Here is a 24,383-nt window from a genome sequence, read left to right on the forward strand (position 1 = left end):
ACCAAGTCAGCGAGCCTGACCACCCGATCCAGTGTTCAATTATGCCGCGGTAGTGACCTACAAGTTTACATGGTCACAGCAATGTTTCAGGAATACAGTGACTGTCTCATGGCAGAATTCAGAGATAACCATACAGTACGTTCAACACAGAGCTGTGCTGCCCTGTGTGATGGCGCTTCAATACCATACAGTACGTTCAACACAGAGCTGTGCTGCCCTGTGTGATGGCGCTTCAATACCATACAGTACGTTCAACACAGAGCTGTGCTGCCCTGTGTGATGGCGCTTCAATACCATACAGTATTTACAACACATATGGGACACTCTTGGTTCAGTCCAGTCAGTGCCTGAAATCGCTGCCTATTACAGCATTGCCATCATTGGGAACTTTCTGTGTCCAGCATGGAATGTATGATCACATCACGACACAACGATGAACCAGAGAGTCAATAGTAAGAGAACTTGGTTAAATGTTCCTTTGAACAATATTTCAAGTTTTATCAATAAGTGTTTACCAATTTGGTGAAATCCATGAGCATGGGTATGGTGATGGCAAACTTGGACATATCCTCATGGCAAATAGGGATTCTGCACTGTGAATATTGCCTTGGCGACTAGGCCTACTTGGCCATTGATGGATCAACAGAATCATGACAAAACACAATAATATCAGAGAAATGTTTTAATCATTCAGTGACATGAATTGTGTACTACATAGTTGAAGAAAGACAATCGGAAGCTGTGTATTGTAAATCCACACAGAAGATAAACATTAAACGTTTGACTCTTATGGGTCACAGACCTGTAGTTGACATTGTCTTTGAAATGGAATCTGTTTCGTGACCTAATAAGTTAAATTCAACTTCACAAACCTAGGCGTTTCCAGACACTACCTAGATCTTGGCTCTTGGTAAGCTGAGATACAAAACCCACATCAAACCAAATCTCCTTTTTTCTTACATGCACTCTTGACCTGGCCAGCCTGTGTCCTGGGTCAGCCATTTCAATTCTATTATACACTAGCTGGGTTCATTGACAAACAAAAACAAACCCATGAAAATTCAATGTTTGTGTTATCTTTTGCCTTTCATCTCCAGATGAGTTGTGTCCGGAAGCTAGTCACTGACAGGGGTTTAACCTACATTGGTATGACACATGATTGATCAGCATGTCTTTGTGGACAAGGGAACATTGGTCCCACAGTTGCCTGTTGACACATGATCGATCAGTATGTCCTTGTGGACAAGGGAACATTGGTCCCACAGTTACCTGTTGACACATGATCAATCAGCATGTCCTTGTGGACAAGGGAACATTGGTCCCACAGTTACCTGTTGATACATGCAGTTACATTTCTACAAAATGCAATTTCTTACAAAGATATAACATCTGTACTCAGGTATTCTCATGTTACATGTCAACAGGTAAACTTTCTCGATGACATTCTGACACGTTCTTGTCATGTCAATGGATATAATTTCTGGCACCATATGATAGGATTTCTATCACATTCTCCAATATTTCCTGTCTACCAGACACAAGATGACTACTATGACACAAACACTTAAAGAGTCACAAGAATAATACACAGTCCTTCACAAACAGCCCATCATTGAAATATTCCAAACAAGACAATACTTAATACATCTACACCATCACCAATGAACCGTAACGTATCTGCCCATGTTACGATCACTGGATTAGACTACCCCATCAAGCTTTTGACTAGTAGTTAACCAGCTTTGGAGAGTCCACAAGCAAAATTATGTTGAGAACAAGTGAAACTCCGGTGATGGTCATCCTTGTTGAATAGGAACATTTTAGCATGACCATTCTGGAACAGTTCTCAATGCTTAAATTGTGATGAATAAATCTGACAGAAAATGTGAACATATCAAACATTCTTGTCTTCTTTAAGCAGGAACTGCAACTACTCTGAGAACCAATGCCACAAGGTTTACACTAGTCCTTTGGAACATAAACCAAATGAATTTCAAAGGCTGGTTAAATGGAGGTGTCTTATGCGAGTTGACCCTACATCTCCACTATGTATTACTGAGGTGAGCTTACACTGACATGACATGTAAGACAGTCTTGTAAACTGATCACTTGGAATGCTAACAATGTTCACAACACAGAGTTTAGCTGGCCAATCGTTACTGGCCTGTTTACATTTTACATACCTGCTGCACTTATGTAAATTGTGAAACAATAACCCTACAACAGGTTGTATGAACATGGGTGTAACTTTCATGCTTAATTCTGTTGGTGGCCCTGTATTTTACATGAAGCACAACTACGTCTTAGGTTTCAGAAATGCACACTGGCGTAAGTGTATGTTGGGAATAAACACAGGTATTGGTGCATGTTGAAAAAACACACTGTTGTAAGTGTACATTGGGAATACATACTGTTGTAAGTGTAGGTTGTGAACACACCCTGGTGTAACAGTGTGTTGGGAATACACCCAAGGGTAGATGCATGTTGGGAATACACCCTTGTGTAAGTTTATGTTGGGAATACACCCAAAGGTGGATGCATGTTGGGAATACACATTCATGTAAGTGTACATTGGGAATACACCCTAGTGTAAGTGTATGTTGGGAATACACCCCTAGTGTATGTTGAGAATACACCTTACTGTAAGTGTATGTTGTGAATACACTCAAATGAGATGCATGTTGGGAATACACCCTACTGTAAGTGTATGTTGGGAATACACCCGAATGTAGATGTATGTTGGGAATACACCCAAGGGTAGGAGCATGTTGGGAATGCAGAATGTAATAATGATTGCATCATTTTCATTATTATCATCACAATCATTTTGCTCAAGGCAAACAGTCAGTGAAATGGACTAAGCTGCATGAAACGTCTCCTGTATTCCAGAAACCTAGATTACACCTGATATATTATTCTTGTATCTGCCAGTGACAGAAAGAGGCATCATGAGCAAGTATGTCATGTATGTAAAACTTTCATGAACAACAACGTCTATAAGCAACTTTCACAGCATCCTGCACACAATATTGACAAAATCTACAAAAACAACTTGTAAAAGCACATCATAAATGCATACAATGAAACATAAGAAGATAGAAACATAAGAAGATAGAAACATATCTCTTGCAATGGCCTACAACCATACAACTGGACAGTGTGCCTGGCACCTGGGTGCTCTGAGTTTCCTCATAAGGCAGGAGGTCATTGTAAGATACCCACATGTTGTGGTAGACCGCAGTCTGTCCGTGAATGTTACATGTGTGGCACCAGAGGTTCTTAACAACTATATCGGCATTGTCATTGCAAACAAACATCAGTGTTTCCATGGTAACCATGTTATTGTCCGTCAAACATCAGTGTTTCTATGGTAAGCATGTTATTGTCCCTGTCAAACATCAGTGTTTCCATGGTAAGCATGTTATTGTCCCTGTCAAACATCAGTGTTTCTGTGGTAAGCATGTTATTGTCCCTGTCAAACATCAGTGTTTCTATGGTAAGCATGTTATTGTCCCTGTCAAACATCAGTGTTTCTGTGGTAAGCATGTTATTGTCCCTGTCAAACATCAGTGTTTCTGTGGTAAGCATGTTATTGTCCCTGTCAAACATCAGTGTTTCTATGGTAAGCATGTTATTGTCCCTGTCAAACACATCTATGGTAAGTGTTATTGTTTTACATGGTAAGCATGTTATTGTCCCTGTCAAACATCAGTGTTTCTGTGGTAAGCATGTTATTGTTATCAGTGTTTCTGTGGTAAGCTGTTATTGTCCCTGTCAAACATCAGTGTTTCTGTGGTAAGCATGTTATTGTCCCTGTCAAACATCAGTGTTTCTGTGGTAAGCATGTTATTGTCCCTGTCAAACATCAGTGTTTCTGTGGTAAGCATGTTATTGTCCCTGTCAAACATCAGTGTTTTTACAAGTAAGCATGTTATTGTCCCTGTCAAACATCAGTGTTTCTGTGGTAAGCATGTTATTGTCCCTGTCAAACATCAGTGTTTCTGTGGTAAGCATGTTATTGTCCCTGTCAAACATCAGTTTGTTTCTATTGGTCAAAAGCATGTTTCATTGTCCCTGTCAAACATCAGTGTTTCTATGGTAAGCATGTTATTGTCCCTGTCAAACATCAGTGTTTCTGTGGTAAGCATTGACCTGATCAAACTTCTGTGACAAAATTTGCTGAGGTATAAAGATATCTCATTCAAATGTGTGGCTGAAAGAAGTTAAAAGAAATCAACAAAGCACCTAATACAACAGTGTTACCAGTCACTTCCTTGCCCTGGTCACGCTTCAGATAACCAGTCACACTGTCATTTCTATCAGTTCAGTCACTTTCTTAGTGTTATGCTAGCCATTGATATTGTGAAAAACAGTTCCAACAATTAAATGCATACACATCCTTGTAGCTTTCCTACTATAGGTATTGGCATATGTCAACACAACATTGCATGGTTACATCAGCACAATAACCAAAAACAGTGATAGGCAATTGTGCAACTTTGGTAAGAAAAATATCCCTGTAGTGATGATTGCATAGAGCTATGTAATTATGTAATAAGCCATATTGCATGTAATACCAACAACACGAGAGCATGATGATGCCCATGTCTCTCAGAACACTGTACATCAGCCCAGACAGCTCAGGATGCCTTCACACCAGACATGGTGCACTTCATGAGGATTTCACCGGGATCTTCTCCTCCATCAATAGTTCAAGGAATGATAGAAATGTTTCACTGAGCTGGATGTAAAGACTGGAAATCTTAAAAAATGGTGTGACTGTAGAAAACAAACCTACTGCTACATCAGCTGTATAGTTGTATGTTAAGGTATGGGAGTTGTGATCACCTTAGGAATAAGGTTGCCTTGATGTTGAACCACAACTACATCAGGTACATTATAGCTCTAAGGTAAATATTCTGACATTTTAGGCTGCTCTGTTAAAGTTAATCTTATCCTACCATTCAACAAATATGGTTAAATTAGCAGGCTGTCACAACTGTTAATACCAACAGGGACAAAGTAGTCACTCAATGGAATTCAACAGATTGGAGACACCTACATTACATGCTCTGACTGGGTGTTGTCCCAAAAGGCTACAGTTAAAATATGTGAATAACAGTATATATAATTATCATTGAAGTATACGAGTGTACAGAAAACAGCAGGAAGCTCAGGATATGCCCTGTGCCTGAAGCAAGCCCTTTCTTTTGAAAACAGTGTATTAGATATCAATTTAAAATATACATTTGAGCTCTCCATGAGATCACCGGAGCCATTTCAGTTGAGCCAAATAATTACATCTGTACTAATTAATCTGACTGCCAATAGGCCACATGAGAATATAGTCTTGTTTGTTTTTACAAAATACCACAGAATATTGAGCAAACTTTGTTTTAGATTGATTTTATAGTACCTGCATATCAACCTAATTAGAGATTTTAAGTTATATCTTCTAACATACCGTATTTGTCCTACATATACAATACTGGTTACAAAAGCAGTGATAAACATGGACTTTTTGAAGTGGCCATGATTACCTTCCATGTGTAGTAGATGTATGATGCACACATGAAAGCACTCTAGTTTGGTCAACAAGCAGCAGTATGTGGGGATACACAGATAGGACCTGAAAGCCCTGGAACAGTGGTATGCCCAGATGAAGTCGGGGCAATGTGCAGCAGTATTCAGGGGCACACACTAAAGATCTGAAAGTCTTTGAGCAGCTGCCAAAAAGGTTTCATCGTGACTTCAAGTAGCAGACGTTACGTCAATACACACTACAGACACAATTGGTTAGAACCGACATGATGTCGTGAATGGATTTCAGTGAGTAGACTGGGAGGTCCTAAAGGTACGCACTCCACTGGATTGTCACATGTCTATCTGCCAGAACGTCAGATTTACATGATCTTATCTATGTATTATATCGCGGAAAGATGTATTGTTACATACATATTCATATGTGAGACCCTAAACTTTCAATCTTTTACTTTTTTAGAATATTTCAAATTCAGCAGATCAATTCAGGCTGCATAGTGAATGCTCTTGATACAAATATGTCGAAACATTGCCTTTTACAGAATAAAGAAGTTGTATATCCATAAAATTATTATCGTTCTTCATCACCTGAACTTCTAAAATGCCCATCAAAGAAAACAAACTGTGTCCTTAAAATGAACAAGTTTCTGCACAGCAAAAACGGCTTCTCCGATACTGAGAGGAAACTGACTATCACAAGAAGACTGGACCATGCCTTCAGATGACACAACCACTAGCAGCAGTGACTGACCTGGCCCGACATGAGGGTGTGGCACCAGTGTATTGAATCTACAGGTGGCCAGTGTGACAAATACAATGACAGTCATGCATCACCTTCTGGAAATAAATATGTGTGCATGAATAATGTACATGATTGCTATTATTATACTGAAGTTAGAGTGACTAACTTGCAGTATTAGACTGAATTCTTCAGAGTACATCCATCTTTCCAGGAGGATACACTCAATAATGCATAATGAATCAACACGTTTATACTTAACAGATCAGTGAATTAAAAAAAATACCAACAAAAAACGATAATAAAAACTCTGACCTGGAGGGACATTAAATCGCAGTGGCATTACATGACAAGAAGACAAAGTCATCAATATCCCCCGCAATGGCAAAATACGCTTCATGATTATGTCTACGAGTTATGATTATGTCAAATATTTAGGTGTGTATATAGAAAAGTGGAAGGAGAGTATTGAAAGGTTTTTAAAGTTCTGCTCCAGAAAGCAGCACTATCACCAATTTCAGGCTAAGTCAAATTTGTTGCCATGGAAACGCCAAAAATGTTTTATTCACAATTCCAAAACTACCAAAAGGCACCAGTACACCACCAGATCTATCTATGTGCCAAGTTTGGTGAAGACATATTGAACGGTTTTAGAGTTCTGCTCCGGAAAAGACAAATGTGCATGGACGGACGGACGGACGGAGTCCATTTTAATACCCCCCGCAAAACGTGTTGAGGGGGATAATAATCATACAACTGTTATCAGTTAAATATTTAAAGTTACAGAAAACCCCTCATGTTTGCAGGAAGATTTACGATAAACTCACATGGTAAAATAGAATGTCCTTTATCCACTTCAGTGTAGAGGAAATCAACAACTGATGGAAGTACCTAGAGCATGGAATAGTGGCTAGACAAAACATGGCAGTGATGCTGGGCAAAATCAGGCAAGTTCAAAGTTATGGGTTAAGTCTGAGATTATGTTGTTAAGACATCTTTCAAACTCTGAAATATCATAGAATACTCAACACAGTCAAAGTGCTGTATAGATACATATAAAGCTGTGTACAGTCATCAATGAGTTAGCATTAGACAGTGACAATGTCATCTACAGCGCTGATAATGCATGATGCTATCTATAATGCTATATACAAACATCATTGATGTATACTGATGCTGCTGTATACATATATGGATAATGGCATATACAAATGTGGACAATGTTGTATACAGATATCAGTATTGCTGTATACAGCTATCATTGATGTTGACACACATCGCTTGGTTCATATGCTTGTAAACCCACATGGAGCGATACACAAGAACTGGAAACCATTCCATGCGTAGAAGTAATTGAACTTTGCTTCCATCAAAACTTGAACAAAATAATAATTTAAAATTGAAATGCTCAAATATAAATATGGACTGAAACTGTACACTTAGACACCAGAGAAAGGTGTACTCACCACAAGGTGTACTCACCACAAGGTGTACTCACCACAAGACAAACACTAATAAATACCAACTTCTGTCTCCCAGGCCCATCACCCCCTCACACACAAAGCAGTCTCTTCATAGTGTGTACACACTGTACATAAATGCTTAGCAGTCAGTTTTTACACAGAGCAACTGATATGGTAAATATTAACAGTAAAAAATATACAGTATAAAAACAGTGGTTTAGCTATTATTGTAGGTACGTATCTATGGAAACCAGGTGACAGTATACTGTGGAAACCATGATGTTTACAAACCAGTTTGTGCAAAGGACAAATTTGGCTACAAACTTCCACTATCTAAAACTATATTTGTAAATATGATAAAAAGTAAATAACCTCTTATATATAAAAATGAGCAAACAACAAGTAATAAATCATGTACAAATAGGTTATGTGATAGATAAAGAAAATGTTTGATATGTTGGCTGTCTTCCTGGGTTATACAACCCAGTGGTTGACTTTAGAACGGAAAGTAGAATGGGTTCTTGTCCTAAAGCTAAACTATTACAGATGTTGTGGGGTAGAACTGAAAGTATAATGGGTTCTTGTCCTAAAGCTAAACTATTACAGATGTTGTGGGGTAGAACTGAAAGTATAATGGGTTCTTGTCCTAAAGCTAAACTATTACAGATGTTGTGGGGTAGAACTGAAAGTATAATGTAGAACTGAAAGTATGTTCTTGGGTAGAACTGAAAGTATAATGGGTTCTTGTCCTAAAGCTAAACTATTACAGATGTTGTGGTCAGGGCCACATACTGCAGCTGTCAACATTACAGACCCAGGACAACCTTAATTCTACCATTGACTGGTCCAGTTCTATGGATTACCACAAGGACGAACACAAACAGTCATATATATTTACAGTTTGCATGTCAGCATCAGGTTTCTTTCAATTATTTAAATTTTGATAATTCTATATCACATGCCAAATATTGAGTGATAAAATTATTTCAATAGGTTAGTCATATGACAAATTATTGCTGAAATACTGCTGATTTTAACGCTAACTTAACAGACAAAATAAATATATTAAACATAACAAAGTAAAGATAGTATAATTTCCAAGAACAGGTCATGTATATTCATCAATACCTGAAACAAATCACTATCCACTGATAAAAATAGAATTATTTTCAAAGAACTTATACAAATACATAATAAAAAGACTTCCACATGCTCACTTATAAAAAAACAGTTTCCAAACAAGTTATTGATTTGTTGTCATATTACTGATCAGTCTGTGGGAAACATCAACTTGTTATTAGTTTGTGTAACATTATTGTTCAACCAAAAGGAAATATCACTATTATATCAAATTGTTGACACAGTGATTGTTTACCTCAAAGGGAAATATCCAATATGTATCCATTTGCTGTGATACTTATTGTTCATCCCATGGGATATATCAACAATTATTGTAAGATTACTGTACAACCTGAGGGATATTTCATTATGTACACATAACGTTCAACAAGTAAAGCAAGTTATGGCTACAGATATTTATGCAGGTCACATTTGGGAATATGAGGCACTATAACCATCTCACAAATCCCCAAACAAACAAAATATTCCAGGAGATATTTGAACGTAATCACCATCTAACTTCTTCCACAAGACGTAGGCCTCTGATCCAAGATTTGAAAGTATCCCAAGGGTTGTCCACTGAGGTAAGTTGTGGTAACATAGTGTCGTAAGATGGTACGACTACCAAGACAGCAGGGCTATTATGCTGTAATTATATGTAGTTCAGCAGAGGAAACTACCGTGTCCCAACTGGGATATCACAGTTCTCAATAGCATCCTGAAATGAGTAACCAGTATCAACCCTTATGGTTCTGCAAAGAAAAGCCCAGCAATTTCAAAAGTAGGTGTCAATATTATAACTGTTTCTATTATATTGTATGGAATATTATCTAACAAGTGGATACAAAAAGAAAATGTTGAAAGGGTTAGATCCAGATAAGCTGGACTTCGGGAATCCATTGATGTGATGTTTGCTGAAAGTTTCCCTTCCTTTCCATCTTCTTAATGTTCTTGATGTATTCAAGGTGAGTTAGTAACTCAAATACAAGGTTATTTTATTCTTGGCAGTTGCCTGCATCGGAATTCTCAGTTGGTTACAGAGTGAACATATCATATGTGCATGACCAACCCACATCAACCGCCCACCCAGGCAGCTTGGAAACAAATCTGTGAAAGTGTTCTGTCTTCTGACTGTTGCCATGGAGATAGTGACCAGCAAATCCCATATCCACAATGGGGTCCGACTTGTCCTTCTTTTGACTGACCTGAATGAGAGAAACTTGGCATGATACAACTGGCTGACCTGAATGAGAGAAACTTGGCATGATACAACTGACTGACCCGAATGAGAGAAACTTGGCATAATACAACTGACTGACCTGAATGAGAGAAACTTGGCATGATACAACTGACTGACCGGAATGCGAGAAACTTGGCATGATACAACTGACTGACCTGAATGAGAGAAACTTGGCATGATACAACTGACTGACCTGAATGAGAGAAACTTGGCATGATACAACTGACTGACCTGAATGAGAGAAACTTGGCATGATACAACTGACTGACCTGAATGAGAGAAACTTGGCATGATACAACTGACTGACCTGAATGAGAGAAACTTGGCATGATACAACTGACAGACCTGAATGAGAGAAACTTGGCATGATACAACTGACTGACCTGAATGAGAGAAACTTGGCATAATACAACTGACTGACCTGAATGAGAGAAACTTGGCATGATACAACTGACTGACCTGAATGAGAGAAACTTGGCATGATACAACTGACTGACCTGAATGAGAGAAACTTGGCATAATACAACTGACTGACCTGAATGAGAGAAACTTGGCATGATACAACTGACTGACCGGAATGAGAGAAACTTGGCATAATACAACTGACTGACCTGAATGACAGAAACTTGGCATGATACAACTGACTGACCCGAATGAGAGAAACTTGGCATAATACAACTGACTGACCTGAATGAGAGAAACTTGGCATGATACAACTGACTGACCTGAATGAGAGAAACTTGGCATGATACAACTGACTGACCTGAATGAGAGAAACTTGGCATGATACAACTGACTGACCTGAATGAGAGAAACTTGGCATAATACAACTGACTGACCTGAATGAGAGAAACTTGGCATGATACAACTGACTGACCTGAATGAGAGAAACTTGGCATAATACAACTGACTGACCTGAATGAGAGAAACTTGGCATAATACAACTGACTGACCTGAATGAGAGAAACTTGGCATAATACAACTGACTGACCCGAATGAGAGAAACTTGGCATAATACAACTGACTGACCTGAATGAGAGAAACTTGGCATGATACAACTGACTGACCTGAATGAGAGAAACTTGGCATGATACAACTGACTGACCTGAATGAGAGAAACTTGGCATGATACAACTGACTGACCTGAATGAGAGAAACTTGGCATGATACAACTGACTGACCTGAATGAGAGAAACTTGGCATAATACAACTGACTGACCTGAATGAGAGAAACTTGGCATGATACAACTGACTGACCTGAATGAGAGAAACTTGGCATGATACAACTGACAGACCTGAATGAGAGAAACTTGGCATAATACAACTGACTGACCTGAATGAGAGAAACTTGGCATGATACAACTGACTGACCCAACACATGTTGTAAACATTACAAAGTAAGGGAAATAGCTTATGTGTGGTGTTTTCATCCAATTGATGTGCGGCGACGGTGAGGTAGCCTAGCGGTTAAAGCGTTTGCCCAACACGCCGAAGGCCCTGGTTCCATTCCCCACATGGGTACAATGTGTGAAGCCCATTTCTGGTGTCCCCCAGCTAGAATATTGCTAAAAGCGGCATAAAACAAAACTCACTCACTCCAAGTGAGGGACTTTGCAGGGTTGTGTTCGTCTCAACACACCACACATAAACTCAAGTGATCATTCAGAAAGCCTTCCCTTCAAAACCTGAGCCTGTGTCCAATTGGTAAGGCACATACCTTTCTGTACCATTCAGCTTTACGGAACATTCAACAAAACAAACTTTAACACTGAGATTTGTTCTCATCATGAGCCTCGACACAAGCAAACCACCCTAAAAATAACTCTTGTACCAGAAAGCACAAATGAAAATCAATCAAACTATTATCATCATTATATCAGTCATCATTATTGTAGTACATACATAAAACTCCACAGCAAAGTCCCAACTGTCTTGTGATTCATGTCCGTGGGCATGGTAGAGGAAGTAGGTTGGTTCAGTCAGATGGTCATTGGTTCGGACTGGCTGAGGGTCCTGCGAGCCCATGGACCACCAGATGACACGGACATCTGGCCTCGGCATGATGTAGCAGTTCATATGATCGGGACCTGCCAAAGCAGCATGTAAGTGGTACATTCAGGCCTACTACACAACTTGTCGCTATCTACTGCATGTACAGTAAACAATATTTCTACCTGTTGTATACAAACTCAAGGTGGCCACCATTGATGCCAGAAGCTGCTTGTGTCAATGTCTGAGGGAGAGACAGAGGCAAAGCTTGACCCTGATTGCAATAGCATTATTGAGGCATGTGACACCGATGTGTGAGGAAGAACCAAAATGTCACTGATCCTGAAAGTTACACATATTGTAGAACCACCAATATGGAGAGACAAAAAGATAACCGAATCAGGATTCAAACCCACTACCAAAGGATAATGGTAGCTGCAGCTGTTTCTTGCCACTAGGCTATTGATACCCCACAACTATTATGTTATGAAAAACACAAAGACGTGTTTGAATGAGTCTTACCAGTAACACTGAAATACAGCTTTACTCGGTCTGGTGATATTTTCTCTCGCTTTGTGACGCTAACTGAGAGTCGCCGAGTCAAATTCAGCCTTGGAGCAGGGAGATCCAGAGAGTCACTGCGGATGTAGAGAACACCAGGTGTCAAGACATGAACAACACATGGCAGTAACGTCACTAACATTACTAACAACAACAGGGACCAGGGCAAGAACGACACCGGGTGTCAGGGAATAGACAACACATGGTGGTATCCCGCATAGATACCACATAGGGGCATAGAGAAAGAGTATAAGGCACAAACATCACCAGGTATCGGGGCATAAAGAAAGTCGGGGTATAGGGCACAAATATCACCAGGTATCAGGGCATAGAGAAAGTCAGGGTATAGGGCACAAACATCGCCAGGTATCGGGGCATAGAGAAAGTCAGGGTATAGGGCACAAACATCACCAGGTATCGGGGCATAGAGAAAGTCAGGGTATAGGGCACAAACATCACCAGGTATCGGGGCATAAAGAAAGCCAGGGTATAGGGCACAAACATCACTAGGTATCGGGGCATAAACACATACTGTACTACCTGACATGTGTACACATCACCAGTGAGATAACTTCCGCTAATGCGATACCTTATACTGTGGTGAGACAATGTAACTTTGAGACAACTTACACTAATGAGACATTTTACACTGTGGTGAAACAACTTACACTGTGGTGAGACATCTTACACTGTGGTGAGACATCTTACACTGTGGTGAGACAACTTACACTGTGGTGAGACATCTTACACTATGGTGAGACAACTTACACTGTGGTGAGACATCTTACACTGTGGTGAGACAACGTACACTGTGGTGAGACAACTTACACTTTGGTGAGACATCTTACACTATGGTGAGACAAATTACACTGTGGTGAGACATCTTATACTGTGGTGAGATAACTTACACTGGGGTGAGACAACTTACACTGTGGTGAGACAACTTACACTGTGGTGAGACAACTTACACTGTGGTAAAACAACTTACACTATGGTGGAACAATGTACCCTTGACACAACTTACACTGTGGCCAAACATACCCTTGACACAACTTACACAGTGATGGAACAACTCATCCTTGAGACAATGTACACCATACTAGACAACATACCCATTGGGCAACTTACACTGCATCAAAGAGTGGCAAGACAGGGTAGAGGTATGGCCTTCCACAGTAGGCTCCTTCACAGTGGACTGGCTTGGCCTCGGCAAATAGTTCAGGAACTTCCTTCTTCAATAGCTTGGGCCCTTTGTAGTCGAATGGAATATACCACAATGAGGAGTCTCGTTTTATCACAGACATGGATTGATCATGGAACTGTCTGTCTATGTGCTGTAAACCAAACATGAACAAAACCAATCATCACACATCAAGCATGTTCTACTACAGCTGGTTACACATCAAACATGTTCTACTACAGCTGGTTACACATCAAGCATGTTCTACTACAGCTGATTAGACATCAAACATGTTCTAATACAGCTGGTTACACATCAAGCATGTTCTACTACAGCTGGTTACACATCAAGCATGTTCTACTACAGCTGGTTACACATCAGCCTTGTTGCTGCAGCAGGATAAAAATTAGCTGTTTTGCTACAGCAGGATACTTATCAACCATGTTCTGCTGCAGCTGGTTACATATCAACCATGTTCTGCTTCAGCTGGCCACACATCAGCAATGTTCTGCTGCAGCTGGCCACACTTCAGCAATGTTCTGCTGCAGCTGCTGGAAACACATCAAACATGCTCTTCTAGACATCAACATGATTCAGCTTGTTATTCAGTTGCAACTCACCATGACAACGGTTCTCTGCTGTGACTTTTGTTCATTAGTGTTTGAATAAGGGAACCCCATCGGTGTGAGGACCACAAGTAAGAAGCCACCAATAGACAGAAGACCCAGGCAGCTCACCATCCGACCGATCTTCTTGGACGGATACACCATACCAGCCTGAAACATCAGTTGCAAACATCAGTCATGTAGATCTTGGCATAATAATGCACACTGTAGTGAACGTACAGTGCTCTTGATACAAAAGGCAACAGAACTGCCTCATTTTTGCCTACATAACATCCCTTCATTAACTGTCATAGGTGTGCTTGAAAGTAAGTTGAAGACGAGGGATGGCAGCAGTTGTAATGCCTACTAGAGCAAAATACAGTATATTAGGGAATGACAGTATTGACAGATCTGTTTCATGTGCAGAGACTTGGTGCACTGGGAAGGCTGGAGGCTGTGTAGAGAAGAACTGGGAAGGCTGTTGAGAAGGCCTGGGAAGATTGTGGTGAAGATTGTGTTGAGGACTCACTCACCTTTACAACACCTTTAAAGTAGGTCCTTTCACCTTTCACTTCCCTGTCCTTCTAAAATGTGGTGTAAAGGAGAACTGAAAAGATTGCAGAGGAGGCCCTACCTGTAATGCTGTGCTGGAAAGGTCTGTGAATGTTATTTAGAGAAGGACTGTGAAGGCTGTGTCGAGAAGGGCTGTAAAGACAGGGTTCAGAAGAACTAGGAAGACAGGGTTCAGAAGGACTGTGAAGGTTGTGTCGAGAAGGGCTGTAAAGACAGGGTTCAGAAGGACTGTGAAGACAGTGTTCAGAAAGACTAGGAAGACAGGGTTCAGAAGGACTAGGAAGACAGGGTTCAGAAGGACTAGGAAGACAGGGTTCAGAAGGACTAGGAAGACAGGGTTCAGAAGGGCTGTAAAGACAGGGTTCAGAAGGACTAGGAAGACAGGGTTCAGAAAGACTAGGAAGACAGGTTTCAGAAGGACTGTGAAGACAGGGTTCAGAAGGACTAGGAAGACAGGGTTCAGAAAGACTAGGAAGACAGGGTTCAGAAAGACTGTGAAGACAGGGTTCAGAAGGACTAGGAAGACAGGGTTCAGAAGGACTGTGAAGACAGGGTTCAGAAGGGCTGTAAAGACAGGGTTCAGAAGGGCTGTGAAGACAGGGTTCAGAAGGAATAGGAAGACAGGGTTCAGAAGGGCTGTAAAGACAGGGTTCAGAAGGGCTGTAAAGACAGGGTTCAGAAGGACTAGGAAGACAGGGTTCAGAAGGACTGTGAAGACAGGGTTCAGAAGGACTAGGAAGACAGGGTTCAGAAGGGCTGTAAAGACAGGGTTCAGAAGGGCTGTAAAGACAGGGTTCAGAAGGGCTGTAAAGACAGGGTTCAGAAGGACTAGGAAGACAGGGTTCAGAAGGACTGTGAAGACAGGGTTCAGAAGGAATAGGAAGACAGGGTTCAGAAGGACTAGGAAGACAGGGTTCAGAAGGGCTGTAAAGACAGGGTTCAGAAGGACTAGGAAGACAGGGTTCAGAAAGACTAGGAAGACAGGTTTCAGAAGGACTGTGAAGACAGGGTTCAGAAGGACTAGGAAGACAGGGTTCAGAAGGACTAGGAAGACAGGGTTCAGAAGGACTGTGAAGACAGGGTTCAGAAGGACTAGGAAGACAGGGTTCAGAAGGACTAGGGAAGACAGGGTTCAGAAGGGCTGTAAAGACAGGGTTCAGGAAGGACTAGGAAGACAGGGTTCAGAAAGACTAGGAAGACAGGTTTCAGAAGGACTGTGAAGACAGGGTTCAGAAGGACTAGGAAGACAGGGTTCAGAAAGACTAGGAAGACAGGGTTCAGAAAGACTGTGAAGACAGGGTTCAGAAGGACTAGGAAGACAGGGTTCAGAAGGACTGTGAAGACAGGGTTCAGAAGGGCTGTAAAGACAGGGTTCAGAAGGGCTGTGAAGACAGGGTTCAGAAGGACTGTGAAGACAGGGTTCAGAAGGGCTGTAAAGACAGGGTTCAGAAGGGCTGTAAAGACAGGGTTCAGAAGGACTAGGAAGACAGGGTTCAGAAGGACTGTGAAGACAGGGTTCAGAAGGACTAGGAAGACAGGGTTCAGAAGGACTAGGAAGACAGGGTTCAGAAGGGCTGTAAAGACAGGGTTCACAAGGGCTGTAAAGACAGGGTTCAGAAGGGCTGTAAAGACAGGGTTCAGAAGGACTGTGAAGACAGGGTTCAGAAGGACTGTGAAGACAGGGTTCAGAAGGACTGTGAAGACAGGGTTCAGAAGGGCTGTAAAGACAGGGTTCAGAAGGACTGTGAAGACAGGGTTCAGAAGGACTACGAAGACAGGGTTCAGAAGGACTGTAAAGACAGGGTTCAGAAGGATTAGGAAGGTTGCAGTTAGTAAGACTGGGAAGAGGAGGACCTACTTAAAAGGTGGTGTGAAGGAGGAATGAAAAGACTGTAGATGCAGCCCTACCTGTAAGGCTGCGCTGGAAAGGAATGAGAAGGGTGTGTTGAGAATGACTATGCAGACTGTGTTGAGAAGGACTGTGAAAGCTCTGTAGGGGAGACATAGGAAGGCTGTGTTGAGAAGAAATAGGAAGGCTCTGTAGGGGAGGAATAGGAAGTTTGTGTTGAGAAGGAATAGAAAAGCTCTGTAGGGGAGGAATAAGAAGTTTGTGTTAGAAGGAATAGGAAGGCTCTGTAGGGGAGTTATAGGAAGGCTGTGTTGAGAAGGAATAGGAAGGCTGTGTTGAGAGGAGTAGGAAGGCTGTGTTGAGAAGGAATAGGAAGGCTGTGTTGAGAAGGAGTAGGAAGACTCTGTAGGGGAGGAATGGAAAGACTGGGCAGAGAAGAACCTACCTGGAAGCCTGTGGCAAGGATGACTGGTATGGCTGTGATGACACTGACTGGAATGTCAGGAACCACAACTCTGCCTAGACGTCCCATAATGGGGATGAAGAAGTGTAAAACAGCATAGATTACATAGACGGTGTAGAATGCTGGCACAAACAGTGAGGTGAAGCTCATGAGGTAGTATGCTGAATGGTTGTCTGAAAATACAAGTTATAAATATTAAACAAACATGACTTTTTTAACAAACCAATGACCTATACATGGAGCAAGTCAATAAGTTGTTTCAAGCTATTAAAAAAACTCCTTGTTGTTTAGCAATGTATATACAGTGTATAAAATAGTTTTGAAATATGGTCTGTCCAAGGACTGGCTGTCCAAAAAATGACCAGTCCTGAACAAACACAGCCAGTCCCAAAAACTAAAACAATGAAAAAATAATAAATAAGATAATTTTAAACCAAGTTAAGTTTATTTTTCATATATTTTTTTCCCCGACCAAAGGATGGCCTTACTTATTTAATAGACCAACCTTCACAAAAATAGACCGTCAAGGACGGTGGGAAGGGCTATGTTTTATACACTGGTATATATGTGTAGAACTTAATACCCGTGAAGATCCGGGTTAGAATTAGAGCTGTGTATCATGGCCTAAGTGGCGAGACGATATATACTGATACCAATTTCATGAGGCGAGACGATATATCATGAAAGTATTGGCAAAGAACCTACGAGATGATTATCATCACGATACAAAGGTGGCGATACGATACGTTTCCCGATACTTTACAATTTCTAATAACAGAACAGATATGGTAGATAAAATGACTGAAACTTTATTTGTTACCTTGATCTAATATATATATATATACATTTGAAAGTGAAGTTGGGAAGTTGTGTTTCTACACCAATGCTTTCACAAAGAACTCATTGTAATTTATATCAGAATTCAGATCACTGAAAGAAACTCTTAAAGATCACATATACTCTAGGGGGGTACAAATACATAAATCACTAATTGGCATTGTTATAAATGAGCCCCGTCATTAAAACTACTCATTTCGATCTTTAATTAACTTTGATCGACTTTTTTGACAACAGTGCACAATTCTCACCCACGAACGAAATTTCAACCAATCAGAGCGACGCGTCTCTGTGACGTCATATGAGGAATAGAATGAGGGCCGATGCAGAATTCATGTACATTTCAGGGGGTAAATTATCTTGTTTACAGGCTTGTATAAACCTGAAATCGTGACAACTGTTGTGAAAAATGAAAGCTATAAGTTCTCACAATCTACTGTCATTTAATTTTGTCTCTTGCTTTGCCTAGTTTCTACTAGTTTTCATAGACGATTCTGTCAAAATTGCTTAGTGTCGCTTGGCCTTATTTGTTCAAACCAGACGCTAGTGATAGTGAAAATGATGATCAGCCTCGCTCATCACGGTTATGGTTAATTTCTTCAACCTAAACAGTGCGACATTAAGAAGGGTGGATGCAGTTATTTGAAAATATCCCCGGTGGTTCTTGTCTGATTGTAATAAAGTATCAAAGCAGTGTAGGCTTTTTCAGGTTTTCTAATGCCAGGATGGTATAATGACTGATCCAAATTGATCCCATTTCTGTGGGTTTTTTTTACCTCGATATTTATTCATGTCATGTAAAAATATGACATCTATTACGTACGATATTAAAAATTGACATTTGATTTATTTGAATCCGTAAACTAAACAACCCTACTTTGCCCTGCTAGAAGAATCTGAAAATTTACTTATGTTAATAGGTACATAGAGTTTTAGCACACAGCAAATGCTTATATGTATTTCTTATGCAACAATGAAGTTCTGTTCGTATTCTCAAAACAGTGTCGGCCCATAAGTTTTCACATGCAATACAGCAATTAATACCTGAAACGATATATCACTTTTTCGTATATTAGACTGTTAAAAAACACATCACTTGGAACAGCTGCAGATGAATGGCATATCACTCGTTTTGGTGGATATTGATGGATACATTCCTCGAACAAGGTAATAGCCTGACATTGTTCCTATAATGTTAATCTGTTTTAATTTTAATATTTGCATTTTGTTTTTATTCATTTGTCGTAGCATTCAACAGAATCATTGTTTTGGCCGTGAAGTGTAATGAGACAGACACCATACACTAGGGCGTCTGTGCGAATTATGATTCACATTGGCAAACTATAAAATGTATAGATATTACAGTCCTGTTATATATTCAAGTTTCAAAATGCATACGAGTATGATAATAAACTAATTAGGATTATAAGACCAAATATAAAGACGTACATTGACTAGTATCTACATACTGGTGAGTGCACGTTAACCACGTGAATGTAGCAAGAAATTTATGGCGCAGTATTGTCACTTCGACCCCCACCTTGCTTCCGTGGAAGAAATCGTTATGTTACAAGTTGTGTCATGCAAAATCCTTTTGGTCATGATTCAAATACATATGTAACTACGAGTAGAAAGTAGTTTTGATTTTCTAACTTGATGAAAACAAACCAAAATCTCATTAATTCTAACAGACTTTAGCCCGTGACTTTACGATTTTAAAAAATGGCGGCGCCCTGTCGCGAACATCTGCCATTCTGAGGATAAATGCTATTTAGGTTTGTTTTCACCAAGTTACAAAATCAAAACTACTTTCTACTGGTAGTTAAATATGTATTTGATTGATGGCCAATAGGATTTTGCATGACATAGCTTATAACATTACAGTTTCTCTCGTGGAAGCGAGGTGGGTGTCAATATAATACTACTTACAATATTATTGTTACTTCGACCACAACCTCGCTTCTGAGGAAGAAATCGTTATGTTACAAGTTGTGTCATGGAAAATCTTTATGGTCATCAATCATATACATATTTTACTACAACTAGTAAGTAGTTTTGATTCTTTAACTTCCGTGAAGCCGATCTGAACACAAGTAAGATATCGCTTCAGGCTTCCACAACGCCGCCCGGACTTACAAACATAACCCATTTAGCATCTAAACTCGCGGGGTCCTGGGAAATCTGTGCATGGTGACACCATCGCCCGACCCCTGGAGCAATCTAACGATTCGGCATGTCTTTGTTGATGTCGAGAAATAATCAAAAGGATGAGCTTGCTACACACTTTATATACAACTAACTGAAAATCTTTCCTCACATGACGCCACTGTAGGGCTCTTTGGCTTACAGAGTTACGTAACCTGTCTGTTGTTGTTCAACATGGCTTAGAGTGAAGCAGGTGACTTTTGGCAACTTTTAATCGCCGGTATTAATTAACCACAAGTTTTTTAAGAATGAATTTGGTGTTCCGCATAAGACTAACCACAAATAGTCTGGTAGGATGGGTTTACAGCATTCAAGTCTTTCCGTGGAAGTTTTGTGATGAAAGCAAGACATTGTGTTTTTTGTATTCATCAGACATGCTAGTTAAATAGTTAAAAAAAGTTTGGTTCCAAGTTGAAATATGGTGCAAATAGTACTTTTGAGCACTGTACAAAGTGGTTGTGGAAAAGGTTGCTAAAAGGTCAGAAGGTCATAATGGGAGAGTTGAATATTTAAAGTTTGAGGTTATTAACTTTATCCAAGTGTGTTTCTCTATTTCATGAAATATTTTATTAAAAGAAAACCCAAAAAATATTTTTTTTTTAATTAAAAAAATAAATATATTGAACACTCCCTCTCTCAAAATGGCAGCTAGCAGACGAATTTAAGCAGATGTAGGTTTTGTGCATTTTGTAAGTATATGATTGCTTCATTTCATCAACTCAATGTAAAGCAAGTTATTAAAAACAGTTATGTATGAAACATAAAAGAGATGTTTATTTTTGTTTGGTGAGACTGTCAGTAAGGGAGCAGTCCTTATTTCAAAATGTAGTATGTCAATATCAGATTATGATTTATCAATTTCTTATTATTACGCTTGAAGTTTTTCTTCTAAAAGCAGAGTTCTTTGAAAAAAGATAAGAATATAATGAAATAATGGGGAGAAAACACTATTTTCTGCTTCACACTCTTTCAATTAAATCCATTGAAATAATTTTCAAGTCATCAGATCGAATAACTTTCTAAAATGGTTATAATTTTGAAAAAAAAGATATACAAATAAATGTGGGGAGAAAAATGTTTATCAGCGGGATAGGAGAACACACGGTGTCCATATTTAGCTTGTTTGAGTTTGGGGATAACAAGAAGGTGTTGATTCCCTGTTCTGAGAGATCTAGATGGTGCATAAGCCTGAAGAAGATTTGAGAGTTAGACTGGAGCCGTGTTAGTCATGCACTAGTATGCGAGACAGAATAGTTTGAAGGCGATTCTTTGTTTCACGGGCAGCCAGTGAAGGTCCTTTAGAGTTGGTGTGATGTGCTTGTTTCTGGTGATCTGGGAGGTAATGCGAGCAGCTAAATTCTGTATGCATTGGAGTTGGTCAGTGACACAAGATGGAGATCCGGCCAAAGAGCTGTCACAGTAGTCCATACGAGATGTGACTAGGCTGAGGCAGAGAGTTTTTGAGGCATCTTTGGTAAGAACGGCCTGGCCTTTGATATTGTGGAGATGGGAGTAGCAAGTTTTAGTAACATACTTGACGTGTACTGTCATACTTAGATCTTGATCGATGACAACATCCAGATCGTTGACTGTGGATGAAAGAGGAATGGTTGCTCCACAGACACACACACTAGTAATGTCGCACTGCTTGCGTTTTCCAGCCTGTCCCAAAAGAATGGACTGTTTTCTCTTAATTTAATTTCAAGGTATTTGATGACATCCATGAATATCTTCTGGCAATAGCTGACTCTGTGTTTGGTTGAAATAACTTCCACAGCTGCGTGTCATCTGCGTAGAAGTGGTCAAGATTAAGGTTTGCTACAACAGAGCCAAGTGGAACAGTGTAGAGGGTGAAGAGGATCGGACCAAGCACGGATCCTTGAGGGACTCCGCACTCAAGCCTAGATGCGGTTGACACAGACTCACCAACAACAACGGTTTGAGTCCTGTCCTGTAGATAAGATGCCAGCCAGGATAAAGCTGAATCCAAGTTCTGTATGAAGTCTTTTGAGGAGTCTCTGGTGATCAGTCATGTCAAAGGCACTGCTTAGGCCAAGTAATGTGAGCAGGGCCACTTGTCCTGTGTCAATACCACATCGTAGGTCATTCGGGATCTTCAGCAGGGCCGTCTCTGTGCTGTGGTGTGCTCTGCAGGCTGATAGGAACACCTCATAGAGGTTATGCCAGGAAAGGTGGCCCATGAGACGACTGGAGACTGCACGTTCAATGAGTTTGGATATATATGCTAAGTTTGAAACAGGCCTGTAGTTTTTTGGATCCTCCTAATCAAGGCTTGATTTCTTCAGATGTGGCCTAACTAGAGCTGACTTGAGTACACTTGGGGCATAACCAGATGAAATAGAAGAGTTAATAATCAGCACTAATGTTGGTAAATATCAGTGAAACTATCAATATGAGTCAGAGGCGTGCCATCAAACATTTTTGGAGGAATATCAGCTTCATCCACAGCCGCAGAAGACGAAATCTTGTCATGAATGTTCCTGGATCTTTTTGTAGAAATAATCCGAAAATGTCTGTGCTATTACTTCATTGTCATCAGATGTCGGAAGTGTCGATTCAAAGTGTTTACTCAAGATACTCAACAAAAGTTTGAACAGCAACTTTCGACTTGACTCGTTGGCTCCAATCTTAGAATTGAGATGTTGATTTGTCTGATGACCGTTGTTGAGTGATTTTTGGCTGAAATATACATTTGGAGATGAATCTCCAGGAAAGATTGTTTTCCATCTGCGTTCTGCTTTCCTCTTGTCTTTTTTCGCTTGTCGAACCTCAGGTGTGAAGTCCCAAGCAGATGTTTTAGTGACTGGTATGACTCTGTCCTTCACTGGTACATGTTTGTCTATATAGCAGCTCAGATAGAGCTCTATTGTATAGCAGAACGAGACTCTCAGCATCAGATGGTGGCTCAAGTATAAGGTCTGAAATTTAGCAAATTGTCTTTAAAAGTATCCATATCCAGGGAGCGCATGTTCCTACAGCGAGTTATCTTCACATTTGGACTGGGTATTGAGAGGTCCAAGCTCACAAATATATGGAAATGGTCAGAGAGCTGTAGATCCTATACAGGTACACAACTGACACACGCGTCTGAATCACGGGTAACTATCCAGAGTGTGTCCACCTCTGTGGCTTGCCTCTGACTCGAGTTGTACACAGTTGTGGACTTCATGAAGATTAATTATTCGTTTAGTGTCATGGTTATCCTTGTTGTCAAAATGGAAATTGAAGTCGCCTACGATGATAATAGCTACTTCGTCAACTTATCCAGTCTGTGCCGAGACGGTGCCGAGCAGTAATTGCTGCCAATGGTGGCCATACAAAGAACTGACTTTGACGCCATCTTGTGGACTCAAGAGAACAGAAACACAACAGTAAAGGCTTTGTCTATAGACGTTTGAATTTTCACCTTTTTACCATTGGGATTACATGAAATAATAGCTCTTAAACTAATGCAAGAAATTCTTCTAAAAAATGGCTTGTGCGTTTCTTTTTGAAGAGTATATTTCTGGATCGCAGTTTCATGTAAAGACCTCTTCTATAGTTGATAAACAGGGTAAAAAGTATTTTCCTTTTTCATATTGTACTAGTTCTATACAAAATATATGCCTTGTGAAGAAATTGGGGTTTTATTCATCATTATAACTTTTAGAGCTAAAAATGACTCTTTAATGTAAATTTAAGACTAAAATCAAACTAAAAAGATCTGGTGACTTACAGCATATGAGAAATATATTCCGTAACCAAATATGCATGGTATTTGATATTAAAACCATTGTTTTGTTCCGAGTTTTTGCAACTTTTTCAGTTCCCGGTTAAAATCTGGCGGCCATCTTTGATTTTGAGCTAAAAATAGCTTTCGCATCAATATTCAGATTGGAACCAAACATTTTTTTAAACTCCTTTAACATATAAACACAAAAGAATATATGATTTGCTTTCATCAAAAAACTTTCACGGAATCTCATAAGCTCCTTGACTAAGACAAGTATTCTACAGTT

The 24,383-nt window shown here is 40.0% G+C and overlaps 1 protein-coding gene and 1 long non-coding RNA gene across 2 annotated transcripts in view; both read right to left on the bottom strand.

The window, feature by feature from the left end:
• Nucleotides 1–667: 667 nt before the first annotated feature.
• On the bottom strand, nucleotides 668–2,681 carry LOC124265601. The gene is made up of 2 exons (XR_006895491.1): nucleotides 1,332–2,681; nucleotides 668–1,269 (listed from the first exon to the last, which is right to left on the bottom strand). It is a non-coding gene; the product is annotated as an uncharacterized LOC124265601 (long non-coding RNA).
• A 6,882-nt stretch (nucleotides 2,682–9,563) lies between these two features.
• The window catches only part of LOC124265598 (endoplasmic reticulum metallopeptidase 1-like), a 49,493-nt gene continuing 34,673 nt past the window's right edge, over nucleotides 9,564–24,383 (bottom strand). Inside the window, 6 exon segments of the mRNA XM_046700382.1 lie at nucleotides 9,564–10,067; nucleotides 12,005–12,189; nucleotides 12,614–12,729; nucleotides 13,781–13,986; nucleotides 14,453–14,608; nucleotides 17,305–17,495. Coding sequence (XP_046556338.1) covers nucleotides 9,897–10,067; nucleotides 12,005–12,189; nucleotides 12,614–12,729; nucleotides 13,781–13,986; nucleotides 14,453–14,608; nucleotides 17,305–17,495 — 1,025 coding nt within the window. The 3' untranslated portion in view covers nucleotides 9,564–9,896.

This window comes from Haliotis rubra, unplaced genomic scaffold, assembly GCF_003918875.1.
Source record: "Haliotis rubra isolate DU_JTF1 unplaced genomic scaffold, ASM391887v1 Scf986, whole genome shotgun sequence".
Lineage (NCBI taxonomy): Eukaryota > Metazoa > Mollusca > Gastropoda > Lepetellida > Haliotidae > Haliotis > Haliotis rubra.